Source organism: Chroicocephalus ridibundus, chromosome 1 (assembly GCF_963924245.1).
Source record: "Chroicocephalus ridibundus chromosome 1, bChrRid1.1, whole genome shotgun sequence".
Taxonomy (NCBI): Eukaryota; Metazoa; Chordata; class Aves; order Charadriiformes; family Laridae; genus Chroicocephalus; species Chroicocephalus ridibundus.
The window spans coordinates 193310303-193332163 of record NC_086284.1 but is presented as its reverse complement, the minus strand read 5'-3'; the positions used below and the strand labels follow the sequence as shown (position 1 = coordinate 193332163).

Sequence of the window (21861 nt, the reverse complement as noted above, 5' to 3'; positions counted from 1 at the left end):
GGCTGTCCCCGCTCCCCGCTGGACACCAAGCCGTGGTGTCGGTCTGTGCTCGGTGTTTGCAGGGGCGCGGCACGGAGTAATTAATAAAGCGGCGTCGTGTCAAACCCTGGGAGGTGTCAAAGGGCTGCTGGTTTTTAACAGCCGGGGTGGTCGCGGCTGGTGGCAGCGGATGGCGCAGCATCTGCTGCCCTGTTTGAACTAACTGTCTGCTCGTAGGGTTATTGGAAAGCAACTGGCTCCTCGGGATTCCTTGCCTAATCAGAGGTGTTACCTCCTCCTCTTCCCCCAGTGTCTCTTGACATCATTTCATCCATCAGAGTTTCAGAGGAAAAAAAAAAAAAAAAAAGAAAAAAACACAACCCAAAGCAGAACCCACCCAGTCTGCGAGCAGCCCGCACCAGCCCCTCAGTTTTGCTGTGACTGCAGGGAAGAGCTGGATCAAGGCGAAGATGAAGGATGGGAGCGGGGCTGAGCTCCTTGTCCTGAAGGATTTGGTGCGGGGCGAGCCGAGAGGAATGCGGAGCGATGCACAGACCGGCATCCCCCGTACCCTGGGAGGGGATCAATAAACCCGTCGGCACTGCCTGGGGATGCGGAGGCGCTTGACCCAGGGAAGGAAGAAGCCCCCAAGGTGCGTTTGCTCCTGCCGGTCATTGTTGCTCCATGGGATTTCTCCTGCCCCCCGCGACTGACCTGATGTGGACCGAAGCGTTTCTAACATGAACTTTCTCTCTGGGATCTGGTGGTCTCTTCCCTTGGTCTTGGTCTGGGCGACCCCACCAGTCACCTCCTCATGGTGGTAAGTTGTGCAATTCCAGGAATTTTTATGTGCTCTTGGGGAAGGTGGGGTCGGATTAATTGTAAATTAGGGAGGTGAGGGGTGTGGGGGGGAAGCCTCTCCCTCGCAGTCTCGTACGAGCAGAGCTGGCCGCTGCCAGCTGCTCCGCTCCAGAAAGCCCGGCCTTAACAGCGAGCGGGGATTAGACGGTCTCGGCATCTCCTTCCACACCCCGTCCCTTCTCCCCGGCCTCCTCCTTCCCAAAACCCCGGAGCAGCTGCGAGGGCTGAGCGAGGGGCGCGGGGGGAACCGGCCCGGCCCGGCCCGGGGCGGGGGGGGGAGCACAGCGGGCACCCCCTGCCAGAGCGGCCGGAGGGAGTGGGAGGAGGGCGGGCCGCGGGGAACACGCCCGAGGTGCGCGGGTGAAGCGCAGATGCTGGCAGCCGGCCCTCCGCGCCCCGGCGGTTCTGGGACTTGGCTACAGCGAGGACTTTTTTTTTTTTTTAAATTATTATTATTATTATTACTATTATTATGTTTTCCCCTTCTTCTTCGCCCTCCCCGTCCCCTCCCTCCTTCGAAGTTGCTCCTCGCTGAACCGCGAACCGCAAGCGCAAAGGGGCGAAGGCCCCGCGGGCAGCGCAGGACCCGCTTCGAGGGATGTTCGGTCTCGTAGCACGGGTCAGAATGGAAACAAGGAACCTGCCCCTCCAGCTGGGGACCCCCACCAAGCCCAGACTGGAAAAGTCTTGGCGTAAAAGAGGAGTTAAACCGCTTCTTACAAACCTGGGGAACACATTTAGACCTTGACGCTGGCTGATGCGGGATCAAAGCCTGATTTGTCAGACTGGGCATATTTCAGTAAAATTACTATCTGTGTCCACAGCCGTATAAACGTAATTTATCGCGCTGGCTTTTTTGTCATGGTGTCTTTTAACTGCCGCTTAAAGATATCTATTTTTTTGAAAGTCACGGCTTTAGCGATTTTATGATCGTATAAAGTAATGAAAATACAAGAAAAGGACATTTTCTCCTGTTTGATCCCTTCAAAAGACACCTATAGTAGTTTGGGTTTTATAAAAGGTACCTTTCGAAACATTTCAGGACTAATAGAGACCATCTGGACGCAGATGATGATGTAATTTAATTTTTGTCAAGGGTTTTTTGTTTTTTTTTTTAAGAAATACTGCACGAAGCTGTAATAGCAGGGTTTGGGGTTCTCCTAAATGCTTCACGTTATTAAAAAACACAGCATCGGAGACTCATTTTAAAGGATTTCCACACCAAAAAGAAAAAAAAAAAAACAACAAAACAAACCACAAAAAAAAACCAAAAAAACCCCGGCTCTGGCTCGGCCGGAGGAAGGCTCCCGCCCGCAGACGGGGGGCGCTGGGGACCCCCCCGCCGCCGGTGGTCGCGCGTCCCCGGCGCTGCCCGCCCTTTCCCCTTCCCTCCCGCAGGTACATGGGGGCCGTGGGCTCGTCGCGGGTGATGTGCGATAACGTGCCGGGCCTGGTGAGCCGTCAGCGGCAGCTGTGCCGCCGGCACCCCGAGGCCATGCTCTCCATCGGCCGCGGCGTGGCCGCCTGGACGGCCGAGTGCCAGCACCAGTTCCGCCGCCACCGCTGGGACTGCAACGCCCTGGAGCGGGGGCAGCGCCTGCTCGGCCGCGTCCTGCTGCGCAGTGAGTGTGTGTCCCCCCCCTCCTTCTTCCCGTCCCGGGGAGCGCCGGGGGCTGGGAGGGGCCTTTCCCGCGGGATGGGGCGGGGGCGCGCAACCTCCGCGCCCCCGCGCAGCCACCGGCGCGGCGCCCTCCGCCGCCCCTCTCCGGCGCCTGCGGGGTCCGCGTAAAAAGGGGGGTGCGGGAGGGGGACGGGGCTCTTCGGGAGGGGAAAAGGGACGGTCAGCGCAGGGGCCGGCACTACCGGGAACAGCAGGGGAATACCGGGAAGTGGTGACCCTCCTCCCCTTACCCGTGTTCCCAGCAAGGGTGAAGCTGCGTTTTACTTTTCTGGAGGAAGGGAAGGGCAAACGCAAAAGTATCTGAGGGTCTCACAGTCAGCAGAGCAGCTGGAATCATGGAATGGTTTGGGTTGGAAGGGACCTTAAAGATCAACTACTTCCAACCCCCCTGCCATGGGCAGGGACACCTCCCACTAGACCAGGCTGCTCAAAGCCCCATCCAGCCTGGCCTTGAACACTTCCAGGGATGGGGCATCCACAGCCTCCCTGGGCAAACTGTGCCAGTGCCTCACCACCCTCACAGTAAAGAATTTCCTCCTAATATCTAATCTACATCTCCTCTCTTTCAGTTTAAAACCATTACTTCTCGTCCTATCACTCCACTCCCTGATAAAGAGTCCCTCCCCATCTTTCCCATAGGCCCCCTTTAGGTACTGGAAGGCCACTATAAGGTCTCCACGGAGCCTTCTCTTCTCCAGGCTGAACAACGCCAGCTCTCTCAGCCTGCCCTCACAGGAGAGGTGCTCCAGCCCTCTGAGCATCTTTGTGCCTTCCTCTGGCCCGTTTCAACCCCTTGCAACATATGACAATGAGAAGTGCTGCTTTGCTTAAAAACCTGTATCAGAGCAGAAGGACATGGACAAGGTTCAGAAAAGGGGGAGCCTGGCATATTATGGGCTTGCCCTGCAGTTCCCAACTTCTCTGTTTTTTGGGTTTTTTGCTGCATAATGGACCCCCAAATCACAAATTTAGAGCTACAGAGAAACCCAGGCACCAGAATGCAGCAGTTGGGCAGAGGGCTTTCCAGCAAGGAAAACCCAACCCACCCCGTCTAGGGATACCAGTACTCTGGGGGGCTGAAAGGGGCAGCCCGTGTCCGAACAGGATCCCAGTGCATTGGGATGGCAGACGACAGCTCCTTCCACAGGCCGGTTCCTGCTGGAGCCTCTTACCAGGGAAGTGCAGCGGCAGGGTGCAGCCCCACCAGGGCCGTGCCGCCTGCGAGGTGTCCCATGGCCGGGGCAGCGCTGCCCTCCAGGCCGTGCGTGACAGCTGGTCCCTCAGAGTAGGCTTTGGGAGAGGGATAAGCAGGGACACGTCCAATAGGGGTGAGCCAGGCTTGTGCGGACCCCGGGCAGCTGAGGACTACAGTGTGCTACCCTGAGGGAAGGACGGTTAAGCAGGGGCGTGTTGCCATCTAAATGGGGGACTAAGGCATCTAGTGAGTCTTCAGACAGCTGATGTGGTCCTTTTGACTCAAAGAAAGGGCTGGGATCTGTTACCATCCCGGGATGTCCCTACCCAAGTGGTAAACGTGCTGAGATTCTTCTAAGCTGCAGCTCTCTTCACCAAATGCCACACCTGGGCTGACCCTGCCCTGGCACTTGTGTCCCTGGGATGTCCCCAGTACCCTCTGGGATGGCCTCTCCAGGCTGTGAGCAGCGTGGCACCTGCAAGGGGAGGAGGAGGAAAGAACCCCGGGGCCATTGCCCCACTGGTGGGGCCAGGGAGGAGAACAGGAGACGCTGGGCACGCTGATCCGAGCAGTGGGATTCATCCGTGGAGCATCACTGGGTGCCAGGCTCCGCTGCTGGTACGCGGTCAGTTCCCGTAACTGGTTTCGTGTTCCCTCAGCAATTATTTGTGAGTAACCAGTAACGTCACCCATCAGCTGAAGCTGTTGATGAGGTTTGTCTGACATTCAGGAAAACATGTCTGGCAGAACACAGCCTAATTCTGGTGAGGCTATTTCATTTAAAAAAAAAAAAAAGTAAAAATGCAGTTCTCCCAAAAGTGAAGCTTTGCTGCTGGCTGATGGGAGAGAATTAAGGTGTCGGGCTTCTGAGCCCTGCCCTGAGCCTGACCAGGCGGTGACTGCCACGGGAAGTGTGGCTTGAGACTGCTCTAGTTTGAAATGAAACGTTTTTGAGTAGTTTAGTAAACTCAAATGAAACGTTTCTCTTCCAATGACATCAGGTGTTTCTTTTTAATTTGTAACATTTAATTTGGTTTCTCAGAAATGAAGTCTTCAAAAGAATATGGTTTGTAACAAGCCGCGGTGTCTCCTGCCCGGGTTTGAAGGTAGTGTAGGGAGGGCAGGGTTTGCCCAGTCCCTTTGCAAGTTTTTAATTGCCATTTGCCGAAGGTATGCGCAGTCCAGGGCCCTTGCTATTTGAAAGATCTAGATGCCACTGGAATATGAACACTAAATAATAAGTTATACGGTGTAATGCTGCCCCTACAATAAAATCACAGATAACATTCCCTCACTGGGGTCCCACTTTACTGTGCTGACATTACTTAAGGCTTATAGTTCCTCCCAACAGGGGGCTCTCACTGCTAGTGGCCTTAGGTACTCCACAAAAAGCTACTTCTCCCCCCTTCCATGCTAAAAAAAACTTCTAAAATGTTAAAATATCCCATTACCGTAAATACAGTTGTGCCAATGTGAGATAGCTCTGTATTGTAAATGACTACGTCTTAAAACAAACTTAAGCATTGAAGTATGTACCTGATAGCCTAAGAGTAGGTATAGCCCAAAAATGCAGATAATCTTTGGTATTAATACAGTGTCTTCGTTAAGAGAAGGGAGAAGTGCCTGCACAGCTGGCGTGTAGAAGTCACGGCTGCCAGGCCAAATCCTGCCTCAAGCATGACACAAGCAGTGCCATTGATTTAATGGAACTTATTTGTGTGGATTACGGTTACCGGGCTTGGTTCTAGGCAGAAAAACCTAAATTTAACTTATTTTCAGAAACTAACACCCAACATTTCTCCTAACTGCCTTTTAAGCAGGAAAATTTATTCCGAGTGCTTGAGAAGAGGAAAAGCTAGTTTCTAGAGCGATTTGCAGTATTTTGCAATGTACATGTTGTTCCAGTGTCCCTATTTAATCATTTCTTAAACCCATCTCTGAGATAGCACTTCATATATTTTCCTAAATCGATGAAGCACGATAGAAATACCAGCTGTCCTGTTCACATATCTGTACAAAACAACTGATCCATGAAGGTATATTAATCAATATCAGAAGCACGCGTTTAATGTTTTCCAACTCTAACACTATATTGATGAGCTTTTACCAGGGAGGGGTCCAAGTTTAAGCCATGACTAATTCTGGCTCCAGGGAATGTGTGATTTCAGCCCAGTTTTATCTTTTGCTCAGCAAAAAAGTCCAGGCTAAATGGCTGGAGTCAGGAGAGCCACTCAAGCTGACTACCCTAACAATTTTTAAAGTGACTTTTTTGTTTGTTTCAGGTAGTCGGGAATCTGCTTTTGTACATGCCATCTCCTCCGCTGGAGTTGTTTTTGCCATCACCAGGGCGTGCAGCCAAGGGGAGCTGAAATCCTGCTCCTGCGATCCCAAGAAGAAAGGCTCCGCCAAGGACAGCAAGGGCCACTTTGACTGGGGCGGCTGCAGCGACAACATCGACTACGGTGTTAAATTTGCCAGAGCTTTCGTAGATGCCAAAGAACGGAAAGGAAAAGACGCGAGAGCGCTGATGAACCTTCACAACAACAGAGCTGGAAGGAAGGTGGGTGTCCGTCCAACAGATGCCTCTCGGTGAGCTCTTGTGGGTCTTGCAGCCTGGTCTCAGCAGTTAGGAAGACGTATGGGATGAGTGGGAGCCTGAGATGCTGTTTCTGTCTCCCTTGGAGGTTCAGGGTGGCAGGCATCTCCATAGAGAACGGGTGCAACTGCTTCACAGTGCTCCCGTCTCCGTCAGTTCGGTGGTTCCATGTGTGGGAAGTTGAGCCCGAGTCCAGGGCGTTGCAGGATGAGTTTGGATGGAGGTTTTGTTTTGAGCCTAATCCTTAAATATGGAGGAGTTTTACTTTTGGTTAATATAGAACAGCAATTCCTAAGGGAGGCTGAAGACCACACTGAAGAACAGGCTTGACTATTAAAGAGCAAATTCAGAATAGCATTGGAGAAAAAACCCCATCCTGTCCGTTCCCGTATGTATACGGTAAACCTAAACACAGAATGAGCAGAGAGAAAATACAATTACTTTGCTTTTCAAGAAAATAAATCCAAAATGCGTATCCCTCCAAAAGGCGTTGGCCTTGGGGCATGACCTGCTCTAACCGACCCCCTTTTCTAACCATTGTATGAAAATACCATTCACGAATTTCAACAAAAAGAGTCTTTACTTTTTTATTGTAGCTGAGCAGAAGGAGTAGTTGCCAGGCGTATTGCCCACTGCTGGTGCAAGGGCTGAGGAGTTACATGCCCTCACGTTTTATGGTGGTGGCTAGAAATAGTGAGAATAGTGCAAGAAACTGCAATACGCTGTTTCATTATTCAAAAACGTATTCAAAGTTTGCTGCATCCACGGCATCCGAAATAATACAGAAGAGTATTTTACAGTGCAAGACCAGTAGAGACAAGAAGTAGAGACTTCTTGTTTCTTGTCCGGTTTTTCTTAACATATATTCAGCAGGAAGTAAATTGTTCATATTCTGATCCTATTGTATTAAAAATTTCCCTTTATAAACTGTAAAATCGTTCTGGATTAACTAGCCCTTCTTAGAAGAAAAGATCCAATTTTAATGAATTGTACTGCAAGTAGATGATTTTTTCTGATAAATATTCCCCCATCAATGTCTTTCCTCCACCTGTTTATTGCCAGCAGGTGTAACTAATGTGTGGTACAGCCAGGTGAGGCTGTTCAGGTCAGTGATGTGCATATGCAATACTATGGCTGTACTTGTATTCCTTGGCCAAGGAGACTGCAGTCTACAACACAAGCAAAGAGTTTATGGGGTGAATTACCTCCATGCTGGGAACTTTCTGAAATAGTTGAGTGTCTTAGTAAATTAAAAAAAATATATATATGCCAAATAATACGACGGTATTGGTAAGCAGGTAGTTTGTGTTTTTTTGTTTTGGTTTTCTTTTTAAGAAAGAAAGATAAAGGGACTTTAATAAATGTATTTGATTGAAAATAATCAGCACGTTCTCATCTGCTTTACAGAAGGGGACGCTGGTTTGTATCCACGGTGCAATAGCATAGGTTTAGTTTTGCAGGGCCCTCAAGCGCCTGGCGTTCTGATCCGGGTGAGCCCAGCTGTGCCCTTGGCTTTTTCTCACTCCCAAAAGGGGAAGAAGCCTGTGTTGATAGTTTTATTTTAAAACTAGACTATTAAGATATCACTAATTTATAAATACATTGAATAAATAGATACGATAATCCCATACGAATCACACAAAATAATATGCCGTGTATCAGTGTAGGAACGTCACTGCAAAAAGGGCCTCCATCCCTGCGTGCTGCTTCTGCTGTTCCACGCCTCAGTCCAGCAAGTTGGTTTGAACGTACAAGAAGTTTAACTTATTTCTGCTCAGATAATTAAAACGAAGCATCCACTTAAATCCCTTTCTGAGCAGAATCCCAGTTTTGTGGAAGTACCGTTGGCAACGAAGTGGGGCTGTGGGAATGGCGGCGGCTTCTTTGAAGCGGTCAAATCATTTACAAGTTGGAAAGAAAGAACGAAAGTTAGAAGTGCTTTGGTTTTCTGGCACATTCTCACTTTATTACTGAGTGCTTGACTGAAAAACGCACCCCGCTGTGCATCAGTCTCACTCCTAATCGTGGAGCTTTCCTCCCTCCTACCTTCTTCCCATGATGCTGGTCCTCTTGGACAAACTCTAAAATGTTCATATTTCACGAACCCTTAAGGCGTGAGGACTCACGAACCCTTAAGGACTATTTATAGATCAAATATCCATATCTTCAGAATTGGGAATTAATTATTTATTGTATATGAACCCATCTGTTGTTCTCCAATGTCGTACAGAGAGTTTAAATGTCTGAGATGAAGCTGAAATGGCTCTAATGCTATTCAGACATTAAATTAATGATGATCTCTCGAAGGTCCTATTCAAAAATGTTTGTTAAAAGGTTTATAAGCATTTTAACAATACCATATTTTAAAATTTTGCATGGATCTGATGCCTAGCCCAGGTACGATGCTTTGCACAGTCTCCGCAAAATAATTTTAATATGAAACACCTCTTAATTTCTAGGCCATATTTGAAACACTATTCATGGCAAAGGACAACTTCATGAAGGTGAACGAGAGGGTCATCAGCATGGCGATGCTGGAACGACGGGGAAACGGGGCACTTTGCCCGCCAAGGGGCTCAGTGGTTCCCTCTGTCTCCCAGATCGTTTCCTCCTGCCCAGTCCGTGTCCTGGTGTTATGGACCATCCCAGTCCTCGGGATGACTGGCAGGAGTGGGGAAGGGAAGCCCACCAGGCAGAGGATTGTGTGTAGGGTTGAGTCAAGCAACCAGAGCCGACCAGCCATGTGGGGATGACTTGATGCTACCAGTGGGTGTCACTACAGACCGTGGCTTGGAGACCCATTGCAAGCCTGGCATTAGAGGATGAATGGAAAAGGGCTGAGAAGTGTAAATTACCGTTTGTTTTACCTGTGTGTATTTTACTGCGTTTCTAAACAGGCCGTGAAGCGGTTTTTGAAACAGGAGTGCAAATGTCACGGTGTGAGTGGATCATGCACTCTAAGGACCTGTTGGCTGGCCATGGCAGACTTTAGGAAAACAGGAGATTATCTGTGGAAGAAATACAATGGAGCGATTCAGGTGGTCATGAATCAAGATGGCACGGGTTTCACCGTGGCTAATAAGAGATTTAAGAAGCCAACTAAGAATGACCTGGTATACTTTGAAAGCTCTCCAGACTACTGTATCAGGGACAGGGATGTAGGTAAGCCTCTCTCATTACATGTGAATGGTTTTATTTCAGACATTTGTACCTTGAAGGTCAAAAATTTATCATTATTACTGAGTGTGTGTGTGTGTATATATATCTCTCTGTATAGATCCATGCGTGTAACCAGGGGGGAAACAGGCAGGAGGATGTTTTGGAAGGCCAGCTCTGTATGAGAACAATAGCTCCTCCATGTCCCTAGATGTACGACAGACACTTGTTCTAACAATTCCGCAGTTTCTTCCAGATGCTGTGGAGCCCTGGAGACTCTGCAAGGCAAAAGCTGCTTTTAAGTTTAAGTTACGCTCTGGAGGCAGGTCCGTACCCTACACAGCCACATACACGCTTGTATCACACAGCTCACTCCAGAGCTGCCACGTCTAACTGCAGCAGCCCCAGGTCCCCCGACGTCCCCATGATACCACCTCCGGTTGCGTTGCTTCTCTTCCATGTTGTTATGCTACTTCTGCAGACTCCCAAGAGACCCGTGTCCTCCTTTATCGGCACATTCCCCGCAGCTCACTGTGGGCCGTGGACCTCTTTAGTTGTAGACACATCTGTCCCCATGGGTGATGTAGGAGGCATGGCGGCTTGGTGCAGACCGCGCTTGCACCAGCCAACAAATAGAGGTTGGTGGGGCGCAGGCCGCTGCGTGGAGTGACACAGCTGTTATTCCTCTTTAACGAGACGGTCGTGGCTCGGTCCGTGATAACCATCACATTTGCTGAAGAGTCCTGCCAGCCCCCGTGGGAAGAGGTAAAGTTTCAGGGCTGCTATTAACACGGAATTTTTCTGCTTGCGGAGATTTCAGTAGAGACGCTTAGCAGTGTTACAGGACTGGAGGCATTGCCAGGCAACAGGAATCCTGCTAACGGTTCCCGACCTGTGTATAGCGTTTCCTGATGCGGCAATTAAAAACTAGCAACTAGAAAACCAGAAATTTGGAAAAGAGAGCCAGAGTGAGTAATGTATGAAAGATGTTGTGGAACTAATTAATAGGTTGTATAACGTACCAGATTGCACCCGGTATGACATCTCCGTAAGTATGTGGATAGCAATGCAGCTCAGCTCTTTTTGGCACCGCTGGCTATTTACAATCCAAGTTTACTTGGAATTAGCATTGCAAAACAACTGTACTTAAATAAGAACAATATGTGAAATCCTGGTCATGTACTATTGACTTCAGTGAACCCAAAATTTCATCCAGTATGCTCATGTTGAATAGTGTTCCTGGTTAGTAGAGCAGTCAAGGTAATTTTAAATGTTATTTATGGCTTTCGTGGGTGATGCTTATTACCTGCACAAACACATGTTGTTCCTTGAATAGTGGCCTATATTCCCATATTTAAAGTACTAGACTTTATTCCTTGAACAAAGTCTAGTACTTTAATCCGAGTGAATAAATGGGCATTTTGTGGCATTGTGCAGAGTCTGACTTTGCAGGCTAGGATTTATTCAAACCTTTATTTCTTGAAGTTGCCTCACTCACGGTAAAACCCGGGACTTCTTTCCCCCCAGAAAGAGAGCCTGTACGCCACCCGCTTCTGTGTCAAAAAGCCGTTTAATACTCTTTTTGCACTAAACCTAATCTCACCTGTCGGTCTCGTTACGGTGGGGGAGAGTGGGCATTTTTCACTGCGGTGTTTTACGTGCGCTTGCCGGGTGCTGTGGAGCCCTCCCGGAGCCGGCAGGGTCTGACACGTGCTTTGGCTCAGCCCAAGACAAGGCTGCGGCTGGGGCGGTGTTTCTCTCCTGCCCAGAATTCAGAGAATGTGGCTGTTTGGAAGAGCGCATTTTTTTGGCAAGCTGCAGTAAACCCTTAAGGGGATGCCCTGCCGCTCGCCCGGAGCAAAGAAAGAATCAGACGAAAAAAAACTGATCTGGGTTTGAAAGAGGCAATTTCAGCAGCTGAGCAGCACTTTATTACCTTCGGTTTGCCCTGTTGAGCGCTCCAGAGTGTCAGCCCTGTTAAACTGTGGGAAATGAAATGAGATTATGGAAGTCTGAGTTTGGAAAAAGGTGGGGAGCATCTCAGCGTCAGCTAAAGGTAGTGCCACAGCGCTGTAGTATGTCCTTGAATACAGTACTGCCTTTCATTCTCTGGGGAATTCAAGCAACTTAGTGCTTCAGGAAAAAAAAAAAAAAAGAGTAGCTGGAGATTGGTTATTGTTGGGGGTGAACGAAGGATTCGCAGAGCAAACCTTATGAAGCGGCACAACTTGAGCAGGAGACGCTTCACAAACTGTAAAGCAACCAAGCCGGTGTCCTCTGTGGTTTGAGTGTGTGAACACGTATGAGCCAGCAAACTGAAGGTGCTCAGGGGTCGTACCATCAGTGGCCTATCCAAAAAACCTCATACCTCATCTTCTGCCATCGGAGCTTTTAGTGTTGGCTCTTCTCCCTGGTGATGGGCAGCCAGCGGAGGGTGCTGGGGCTGAGTACGCCCCACTGGGTCTGTCAGTCTGTCTGGGGGAGGCAGCTGGACATACGTACATGGATCACCCCTACAGCGTGAGAAATCTGGTATTACTATTTTTTTTTCCTGGGAGGAAAACACGTGTCATTGATTTAGGGACAGATATAATATGTGGAAATCACTAGTAGCAACTCAATGGCAAGAGAAGGTAATAGCCCGACCACCTCTTGTCTAGCATTAAGATTTCACAACTTTTAGAACAGAACCAAAGGAAGGTTTTCAGAAGTGTTCACAATTCACTTTACTCAGGTGGAGGCTGAAATCATTTTTACTCACCATTTTGCATTCATAATTTGATAGGGGTGGGACATTCCAGGGGGCTTTTGAAAATCTTGTCATGAGCTTACAAATTCTGCCACACATTTTTGCCACACTTTGCGTGGTCTTCCCTTATGTTATCATAAACTTCCAGCTCCCAAAACCATTACAAGTATACCCAGGACTGCACAGGGAGAGGCCTGTTAGAGATGCTAAAGCTGTGAAGGGAAGGAAAGTGACGGCTATGCAAGTGGCAGTCCCGCTCTCGCACGTCCTGTCTTACCCTGAACGTGTTACTTCACTTCCAGAATGCTCTAAAAAACCCTCTCGCTTGTCTGCTTATAAGCTTCTGTTAGAAGCATTTTAGTTTTTAAAAGATTTCTACCTGACCTGTAGCTATGTAGGCTGGGTCCATTACACAGAATCACAGAATGGTTTGGGTTGGAAGGGACCTTAAAGATCACCTAGTTCCAACCCCCCTGCCATGGGCAGGGACACCTCCCACTAGACCAGGCTGCTCAAAGCCCCATCCAGCCTGGCCTTGAACACTTCCAGGGATGGGGCATCCACAGCTTCCCTGGGCAACCTGTGCCAGTGTCTCACCACCCTCACAGTAAAGAATTTTTTCCTGATGTCTAATCTAAATCTCCCCTCTTTCAATTTGAGGCACTTACCCCGTGTCCTTTCATTACACTCCCTGATAAAGAGTCCTTCCCCATCCTTCCTGTAGGCCACCTTTTAGGTACTGGAGGCCCCCATCTTGTTTTGAACGTACCGGTGGCCTAGCAGAGACTACTTTAGGAATAAACATATGAGCAGCCATCGCGTGGGCATCAGCAGCTTGCTGCCCCCGCCCTCGTTACAGGCTATTGTTCGTGGAGGCTATTAAAGCAATGTAACGTCTTTCTGCAAAAGAGAGCATCTTAGAACAAGTTTATTAAAAATTAATTTGTACAGAGCAACCAAAAAAAACTTAGGAGGTGTTTGAGTGAAGCCTTTTCCTGCAGAGAGACTCCCACCAAAGTGTGTAGAGCAAGATGAGCTCGGCTACGTGCACTGAGGTGGTGCATATGGAGCAGAGAGGTTGCGTCCCCAAGCATGGACACCGAGGTGGAGGTGGTGGGCGAGCGGCAGGATGGCACTGGGGAGCATGTGCGGACTGTTTGCAACTGTTCTGGTAGCAACGAGGCTTCAGCTGAGCGAAAGCGGTGGTGGAGCAGAGGCAGCTCATGTCTATGTGCAGACAGTCTCAGGCCGCTGCAGCAGTCCCTCAGGACCTGCTGCAAACCCCTGTGCCATCTGCTTCAAGTCATCCGCAGGTTTCTTGCGACACTCACGTGGTCCCAGTTTGGGCACGGCCAAAGCCGGTGTCGCTGCCTCTGCCTGCACATAGGGTGTGGGTTCCACACCTGGGTTGTGGTGGCCATCTCCTGTGTCCCCAAGAGGCAGGCAGGGTGCTGCGACTGTGTCTGAGGACCCTCCACACCTGGTGTCCCAGTGGAAAGCACTGCAGAGGTGCTTGTGCAGTTCTACGGGCGGCCCCCAGAGCTGCCCGTTGGGTGACAAACCACGTGCCCAGGGTGACCTCCTTCGAGTCCTTCACGGGATTATTTTTGTGTTATTTCCCTTGCTGCCCCACATAAGCTATTTGCTGCATTTCTGAGATGAACGAGGCCAAGTCCAGAGTGAAAGAAAAAAGTGAAACTAAAGTATAGCCCGGAAAGTATTGGTGTTGGGCAAGATGTGTTAGCACTTGAGGTATGTAACCCATGGAGGGAAACCAGTCCTGATCTCTGTCAAAAACTTCTCCCTGAGGGTAGCCGCGTACAGGCAGTCCCTGTGTGACATCTTGGCCCGTATCTGCCCATTTACGCATTGCAGACATGTTGGGTGCAGTCCCAACCCCACGCAAGCTGACGCTGGAGCATTGCGATGGCTTCCATCAGGGCAGCTCTTCTCCAAGCACCGGCCGGCAAGGGAGCAGCGCGATCGCCCCACGAGCCTCTGGGACCTGAGAGGTTGTGACAGCCCTCAGTGGCTCTGGAAATTAGAGCGAGACACGTGTTTACTCTAAACTGAATCAGGATAAGCTGCTTTTATCAGCACGTTGCCGTCTCTTGGTCGCTGGCCTGGGGAATCCCAGCCCCTCCAGACACGGCTGCTGTACCTAGGTTCCACGTGAACCTTTCTCGATTCAACAAGTAGCTTCAGAGCTATTTTTCTGTGCGTATTTCCTTTTCTCTTTTTTTTTTTTCCCCCCCAGATGCTTGTGTGGAAACTAGTTTATTGTTTTTTGGGATTTCATTGCTTTTTTTTTTTTTTTCTTTAGGTGAAAGTAAAGAACTTTATTGCGTGAAGCCATATTTTTAATCAGTCGAAATAAGAAGCAGAGTTCTCATGCTATAAAGGAATAAAATCAATTTAATGCTTTTAGGAATAGGAAAAAGTATTTTTTTTAACTTGCCATATGTTTGCTTAAGAAAACAACTGCGCAAACCAAAAAGAAAGAGTTTGATGTACAGGCTGTGAAGTTGGCAGTGTCAAGAGCTGGGGATGTTTTGGCAGGTATAACGTGTGTCAGCATGGCAATTCCCAAACTTGAACTGAAAACAAAGAGGTTGCATGAAAACCTTCTGCAAGTTAGAACACACTCCTGCCTTTTAAGTGATGAGGAGGCACATTAGCTGGCAAAGCTCAGAAAACTCTGCTTTATTTTGTTTAGTGTCTTCTGTTGTCGTCACCTGGGTGTGTAACTTGCCCGGCTGCTCGCTGGCAGTTACTGCTCATTTTCTTTCTCACGAGAGAAGCCGCAGAGATGCTGAAGGTGCTGTTTGAACTTTTCAAAAACGTTGATTTTGCTCAGAAACTAAGCCTTTATATCAGCCTGTTTTCTCTTTCATCACGTTCTGTGGATAATTTAGCCTCCTCTCCTAGCAGCGTGGTAAATGTTGATGTGTTGTGGGCACTATCGGATGATATCGGCTTCTGACTAGCTGTTAGGGGGTGAGGGGTCTGGAGAATAAGAAGCTGGTGAGGGGTCTGGAGCACAAGTCTTGTGAGGATCAGCTGAGGGAGCTGGGGTTGTTCAGCCTGGAGAAAAGGAGGCTGAGGGGAGACCTTATCGCTCTCTACAACTACCTGACAGGAGGCTGTAGCCAGGTGGGGATCAGTCTCTTCTGCCAAGTAAGAAGCGACAGGACAAGAGGAAACGGCCTCAAGTTGCGCCAGGGGAGGCTTAGACTGGATATTAGGAAAAATTTTTACACTGAAAGGGTTATGAAGCATTGGAACAGGCTGCCCAGGGAAGGGGTTGAGGCACCATCCCTGGGGGTATTTAAAAGAGGGGTAGACACAGTGCTTAGAGATATGGCTTAGTGATGGTTTTTGTACGAGTTAGGTTGATGGTTGGACTAGATGATCTGAAAGGTCCCTTCCAACATAGGCGATTCTATGAAATAATTTTGGTTTTGAAGTCAGTGGGAAAGCTCCCATTGAAAGCAGCAGGTGTATCCCGCTCAGGTTCTCCTTCGCTGCGGTGTGGTTTCCCCAAACATCTGGAAATGAGAACTGTGGAGTTGGAAACTAACCTGTGCCTTGGCTGAGGAATGTGGTCAGACCTTCCTGGGGCAGCTCCTGCACCTCATCACAGCCGGGTGTGATGCCTGGCGCCTGTCCTCACATGGAGGGGGACGTGGGGTCTTCCTTCCCCCCCAGGAGCCTGGCGGCACGTCCCCACTCTGCTCCTGGCCGGGAGATGCGCTGAGGTGGGGAGCGGCTTTGCTTTGCCTCTGCTGGAGGAGTGACGCCTGGCCGCCCACCAAGCGATGGTGGCACAGCGAAAGCTATCGAGTGTCCGGCTCGTTTCACACGAACTACACACAGAGAGCAAAGTACCAAGCGATTTGAAATCTAACCCAAATCGTGATTGTTGGAGGTTATTGTCCTAGGTGTGCTGCGTTGGGAGACGCGGGGGAGCCCGTGCAAGGAGGTAAGCAGGAATTCACACCAAATTCCTGAGGCAGGACATTAATCGTACAAGTCGCAAGCTTGGCCATTGTACCTTTCTTTTTTGGTCTAAGCAGAGAGGGCAGGACGAGCCCCTACAAAAGTGGTTATTCAGTTGTATTTTGCACAGCCTGGGATGCGATGGATATTGCTGTGGGCTGACACAGGCACCGGCACTTACGTCGAGATGTCAGGGTGGAGGAGAACGTGGCAGCCAGGAAGCGGGGTTCGGTTTGCTTTGTGCCACAGGCTTCATTCAGGACTACAGTTGGATCATGTAGTTCTGCATCTCCCTGAGCTCCTGTTCCTGCCTAGATCAGGGGTACCATGGGCCTCTGGAAGTCTCTCTTCCCCAGTGTGGAGCAATTCCTAGAGAAAGGATCTGGGAAAGGCCTTTTTGGCATCACGGCTTTGCCTGATGTGCAGGTTGCAGGTGCAGGTGGCCTTGCAGGGAGAGCTGTGTGGCAGAGGGCTTGCTAGGGGTGGTGTGCGCCCGTGTAGGTCATTGCTTGGTGGTACCTCTCGTCCTCCTCCCCGGGACCCCCTGCATGGGATGGGATTCAGGTGCCGTTGCTGGTTGTGGGGACAGGAGACCAGGAGTGGCTGCCGATTCCTGGTGCCGGGCATGCCTGGTGCAACACATCACTGGTTTTTCCATCAATGTGAGGTGCTTTGCAAATAGCAGAGTGTCCTGGTTCGAGGACTTTGAGGTTCTGTTCAGGTGCCTCCCCAAGGATGGTACGCGGAGCGCTGCCCCATGGGCGGCAGCATGAACAAGCTCAGACCCTGAAGAGGTCTGGGATTTATCAGGCTGCAGGTGCAGGAGCCCATCTCTGGCTCCATTCAATGTGTCTTCTCCTCCCTCTGCCTCCACAGCACCTTTGTAGCTCAGGACCCCTGAGCCAGGGCCAGTGTCTCTGCAGTCGGCAGCAGCCGGCAAGTGGCTCGTGGCGCAGGTGGCCGTGGGCACACGCTGAGCCTGTGGGGCAGGCGGCCACACAGTGCCCTTCTTCTGCTCTGCTCCCAGCAGACCTGGACCAGCGATTTGATATTGAAGCTTTCCAGGTGTGTATTTCTACCCCTGGCGCAATGAATATTTAAATAAATCCAAGAGTATGGGCTATGGGAGAGAAGGCTGAAATGAATTCTGGGGACTTCTTGGGTGGTGAGAGACTGGAACAGGTTGCCCAGGGAAGCTTTGGATGCCCCGTCCCTGCCCATGGCAGGGGGGTTGGAAGTAGTTATCTTTAAGGTCCCTTCCAACCCGAACCATTCTATGATTCTATGACTGAAACGCTCCTCTGGGGCAGCAGGTGAAGCCTGTCTTGCCTGAGATGCAAGAAGAACAAAATTTCCCCCACTGTGGCGAAGAGACGTAAGTCGTGTGTCAGTCACATGAAAAGCCACAGTCCGAGAAGGTGACTTTACTCAAGTCCCTGAGACCACTCACTGCCCCAGTGTCTGGGGCCAGGCCTGAGAAGACATGAAGTCTCCCTGGTGCTGGGGACAGTAGGGGACGGAGGAACGAGGAATACTTGTACATCGTGAAGTGCTCGATACAGCAGCGGTGGTATGTACAACCATACGTACCACATAGGAGGGGATAAAAAGAAAATTAGAATCATGCAGCTTAGATTTTTCATAATTACAAGCTAATAGACTTTAATTTTTATTTATTTATTGGTTTGCTAATTTGCGTTAACGTCTGCATGTATTTTTTTTCTTTAAGAAGTTAAACTGTTCGTGTTTGATGTGCACCTGTGAATACACTTCATAAAATGTTTCCATAATGTTTAATTTAATGACCACGGTCAATATTTAGGTAATCTCATTCTGGCCAAGAACCGAAGAACGGAGCTATAATCTGGTCTAGAGAAAATGTCAGAACAATGTTCAACTCATGGCTATGCCTGAAATTGATTTCCAATAGCAAAACGTAAGAAATTAGGTGAAGCAATGAGTATCATGAAGTTTTCAGATGGATAACAATAATCTGTCCACAGCCGCGGTATAGAGCCTGAAGTGTACCCTACGAGAAGTCGGTATTAGATGAGCAGCAGCTCTTCTGTGGGACAGTAACCCTTTGGGCTAAGACATGCCTTAAAGAGCCATTTTGTGCCACGCGGAGACGGGCAGAGGCATTTCGCCCACTCCAGAGAGATTTTAAGTACACGAAGAGGTGGGGTGTGTTCCCCTACCCCTCCTTTAGTCCACAGCAGGCTGCAGATTAGTTTCTTTCAATTTCTATCAAGAAAGAGGAGAAGATCCCTTCGTGCTTGCCCCGCAGAGATGAGGGGTGTCACAGAGCAGCCGCTCTTCAGCTGCCACCTGAACTGGTGGGCACGGGGGGGCCGTGGGTGGACGCTGCAGTGATGCCGAGCAGTTGGGGTGCTTCTGTGCTCGTTTATGCAGAGACTTGAACCGCCGGCAGCACCGTTCACACTGCCCATCGTGTCCCTTGCAGCCACCAAATGGAGTGGTCTCCGCTTGCCCAGCCCCGGCTCCCCTGCAGAGCCCCCGAGGTGCCGAGCACGGTGGGGTACTCCTCCCGGGCGCCCCGTTTCACCCAGCCCCGGGGGACGGGAGGCAGGTGACAGGCGGGGGCTGCACGGCTGCCTCGGGGAGGGAGCCTGCTCCCTGGAGAGGAAGGAGGCGCTACGGAAAGATGAAACGAACCACGATGATACTAAAAGAATCAGGCAGAGCCTTAAAGTTTTTAGTTCATTTTACTCCTCCTCATCTTCAAAAGAGATTTCCAGGATAAATTTGAGAATTTGAGCAAAATTTTGCCTTATTATAGGCACTTCTCTGGCTTGATTTTGAATCCTGTGTGATATGATGTTGAAGGATCTAATACATTGCAAATTGTATCTCCTCTACCTGTTTTCATATGCTTTCCATCCGTCCTTAAAATCCACCTCCTGACCTTTCCTGCGTTTCCTCTGTAGGGTCCCTCGGGACAGCGGGTCGGGTTTGTAACCAAACCTCCCGCGGGATGGACAGCTGCGAAGTGATGTGCTGCGGGAGGGGCTACGACACCTCCCGCGTCAGCAGAATGACGAAATGCGAGTGCAAATTCCACTGGTGTTGTGCTGTGCGCTGCCAGGACTGCCTGGAAGTGGTAGATATTCACACCTGCAAAGCGCCGAAGACCGCTGGCTGGATCTCCCGGACATGATGCACCAGGATGCTGGTGCTTGAGGACCACAGCCTTTGCCCTTCCTGGTCCGTGCAGGGAACGCGTCCAAGGTCTCCTCTGCTTTTAATCCAGTTTTGCCTTTGTCTTTCATTGCACAGAAGCTGATGAATAATTAATACAAACTCTGCAGCGTTCACTTCCCATTTCTGCATGACGGCGTTGCTGCAGGGTTGTCCGTTAAACTGATGCAGCTCTGGAAGGACGTACTTCTGCCAGGGCTCTTCCAACCACCACGCAACTCTCCTCCGGACACCTTGCGGCAAGTTATTTGGTCCATCAGGAACGCAGCAAGACGCAAAGATGGGGCGTTTCTAACAAGTCCACCACCAACTGCATGGGCTGAGCTTGCTCAAGCGTCTTCCAAAGGATCTTGTGCTGGTCACAGTTGTGCCCTGGATACCAAAGCGCTCGGGAGTTTGAGCACCAGTTGGCGATTCCTCCATGAGAGAAAAGTTTGGGGCCAGTCTGAGTGAAACTCTTTACAGGAGGCGTGTTTTTCCATCCCTGGTGGACTGGAGTTTGCACTGGGGTGGCCCAGCTGCCGTACCCTGGGTTGTCCGGGGCCGCCCTGGCTGCCATTGGCACCCTGTGGCTTCCCATGGGGCAGAAATGGGCCCATGGCAAAACGCAGACTGCAGGAAATATATTCAACACAACATTTTCATAAACTATTAAAGAGTCAGAGCAAATGCCTTAGTTATGTATTTGTGAAAACTTGCCTTAAAAGCTTTTAAAAGGTCATTTTTGTTAACTGCTGAGTCATTTTTGTGATCTGAAGGATCGAAGAGAAGAGATTTGTTTCTCAGCCCGGTGAGAGCTGGGTAGAGGACACTCAACTACCTGAGAATAAGGTTTCCTATTTTTCATTTACTGAATAAACAGAAAAACATTTGCAGAAAGCTGATGGAGAAGGAAATACCTTGTCTCAGTAATGATACGGTTTCTAAAGAATCTATCAACCTTTATGCTCTTTTAAATTTAATAAATCTATTAAATATGTTCAGAACAATACTTTCCTTTCAGATGGGGACTTCCACATAAGATTTTCTCTGAGTACTTTCTGCAAAAACTTAGGCCTGTGATTAAGGCCGTGTTGGCCTTTGATGGAGGGAGTTACAGGTTGTGCTGGGTCCATGTGCTGGGCTGGGACCAGCACAGAATGGCAAAGTGCTGGAAAGATGCCCAGGCTCAGGAGGCCCAGAAATCGCAGGCGCAACGTGAGAGGAGCTGGGTCAGAGGGGGACCAGCCCTCTCTCCTCAGAGCCGGAGACCAGCAAATGTGCCAAGAGGAAAGAGGGGTCCAGTGCCGGTAAGTCTAAGGCTGTGGAAAAGCAGAGAACGTATTGTAGATGCAGATAAGGTCGCCATACGAAAATGAGAAAGACTGGAGGAACCCCAGCAGGTACAAACAGTGCATGAAAAAGTAATATACACGTAGCATAACATGGCAATAAAGTGAGCACTCCGGTTATGTTGGGTTGTTGTTTTTTTTTTTTAAAAAAAGAATCTTTAAAAAGAATGGTGTTTTGCATTCAATGGTTCTGACAGAGCAGTCATTTACAGCCGAAAGGCTTTGGGAAAGTGTCTATCATTTAGATAGGCTAGTCACCTCCAGAAGACTCGTCTGGCATTAAAAGATTAGGAGGATGCGGAAAGGGATTTATTTGGTCGAAAAGATAATGTTTCAGTTACCGTACACTGCATTAATGTAACGATCACGATTAGAAGTAAGAACACTCATGCTTCTGGGTATAACCCCCGCCCCGGTGGGAATGGCCCTGTCATCGTGTTCGTGTCCGGCGTGTGCGTTACGCACAGGCCCTGCCTCCGTACCTACGCGCGCTCGCTGCAGTGTTTAGGCTGTTGGCCTCGTTACTGCTGGCAATCCCGGCTCTGGGCGGGATGAGGAAAATTTCACACCTAATTGTATTGAAAGGTGAGCCCCAAAGAGAATTTTTATTAGGATTTCATTGTGAAATTAAATCCACATGTAGTTCACAGCCTGAGCACTATCACGTTTTAAGCCTTAAACTTAAAGAACTTAAAAGCACTATAGTATTTTTTAATTTTTTTTGTGCCGGGTGTTCTGAAAGATTCAGAGACCCTTTGAGTAGTCTACAGATTCACCATGGAATCACGCCGAAAATATTTCAGTGTTCTGGAAAAAAAGGAAGCCTCGTTCTTACAAGGGATCTTGTTCTAGGAAGTTGAATAAAAGGTAATAAAATCAGATCATTTCTTAACTGTCATTTGGTTAACACAACACAAAACGAACCCACCTGAATTCTGCGGTCCCAGGTGAAGTGTTTTGGGGTCACTGGATTCAAGGTGGGACTGTTATTTCCCAACCTGGTCCCCCTCCAGCAAGGTACATCTCCCTGCTCCAAACGCCCCTCTCGCTGCCGGGGCCTGAGGTTCCCAAAGGCTGCTCTGACCAGTAAGAGCA

The 21861-nt window shown here is 49.5% G+C and overlaps 1 protein-coding gene across 1 annotated transcript; it reads left to right on the top strand.

Moving 5' to 3' along the window:
- On the top strand, nucleotides 1–20819 carry WNT2 (Wnt family member 2). The gene is made up of 5 exons (XM_063324197.1): nucleotides 1–799; nucleotides 2239–2462; nucleotides 5999–6276; nucleotides 9210–9474; nucleotides 19165–20819. The coding sequence occupies exons 1-5, from the start codon at nucleotides 720–722 to the stop codon at nucleotides 19392–19394; spliced, it is 1077 nt and encodes a 358-aa protein (XP_063180267.1). The 5' UTR covers nucleotides 1–719; the 3' UTR covers nucleotides 19395–20819.
- Nucleotides 20820–21861: the final 1042 nt, after the last annotated feature.

Coding starts and splice junctions, on each gene's coding strand:
- WNT2 (XM_063324197.1), top strand. CDS start 720: ATGAACTTTCTCTCTGGGATCTGGTGGTCTCTTCCCTTGGTCTTGGTC. Junction 2,463..5,998: donor CGGCCGCGTCCTGCTGCGCA/GTGAGTGTGTGT, acceptor TGTTTGTTTCAG/GTAGTCGGGAATCTGCTTTT. Junction 6,277..9,209: donor ACAACAGAGCTGGAAGGAAG/GTGGGTGTCCGT, acceptor GTTTCTAAACAG/GCCGTGAAGCGGTTTTTGAA.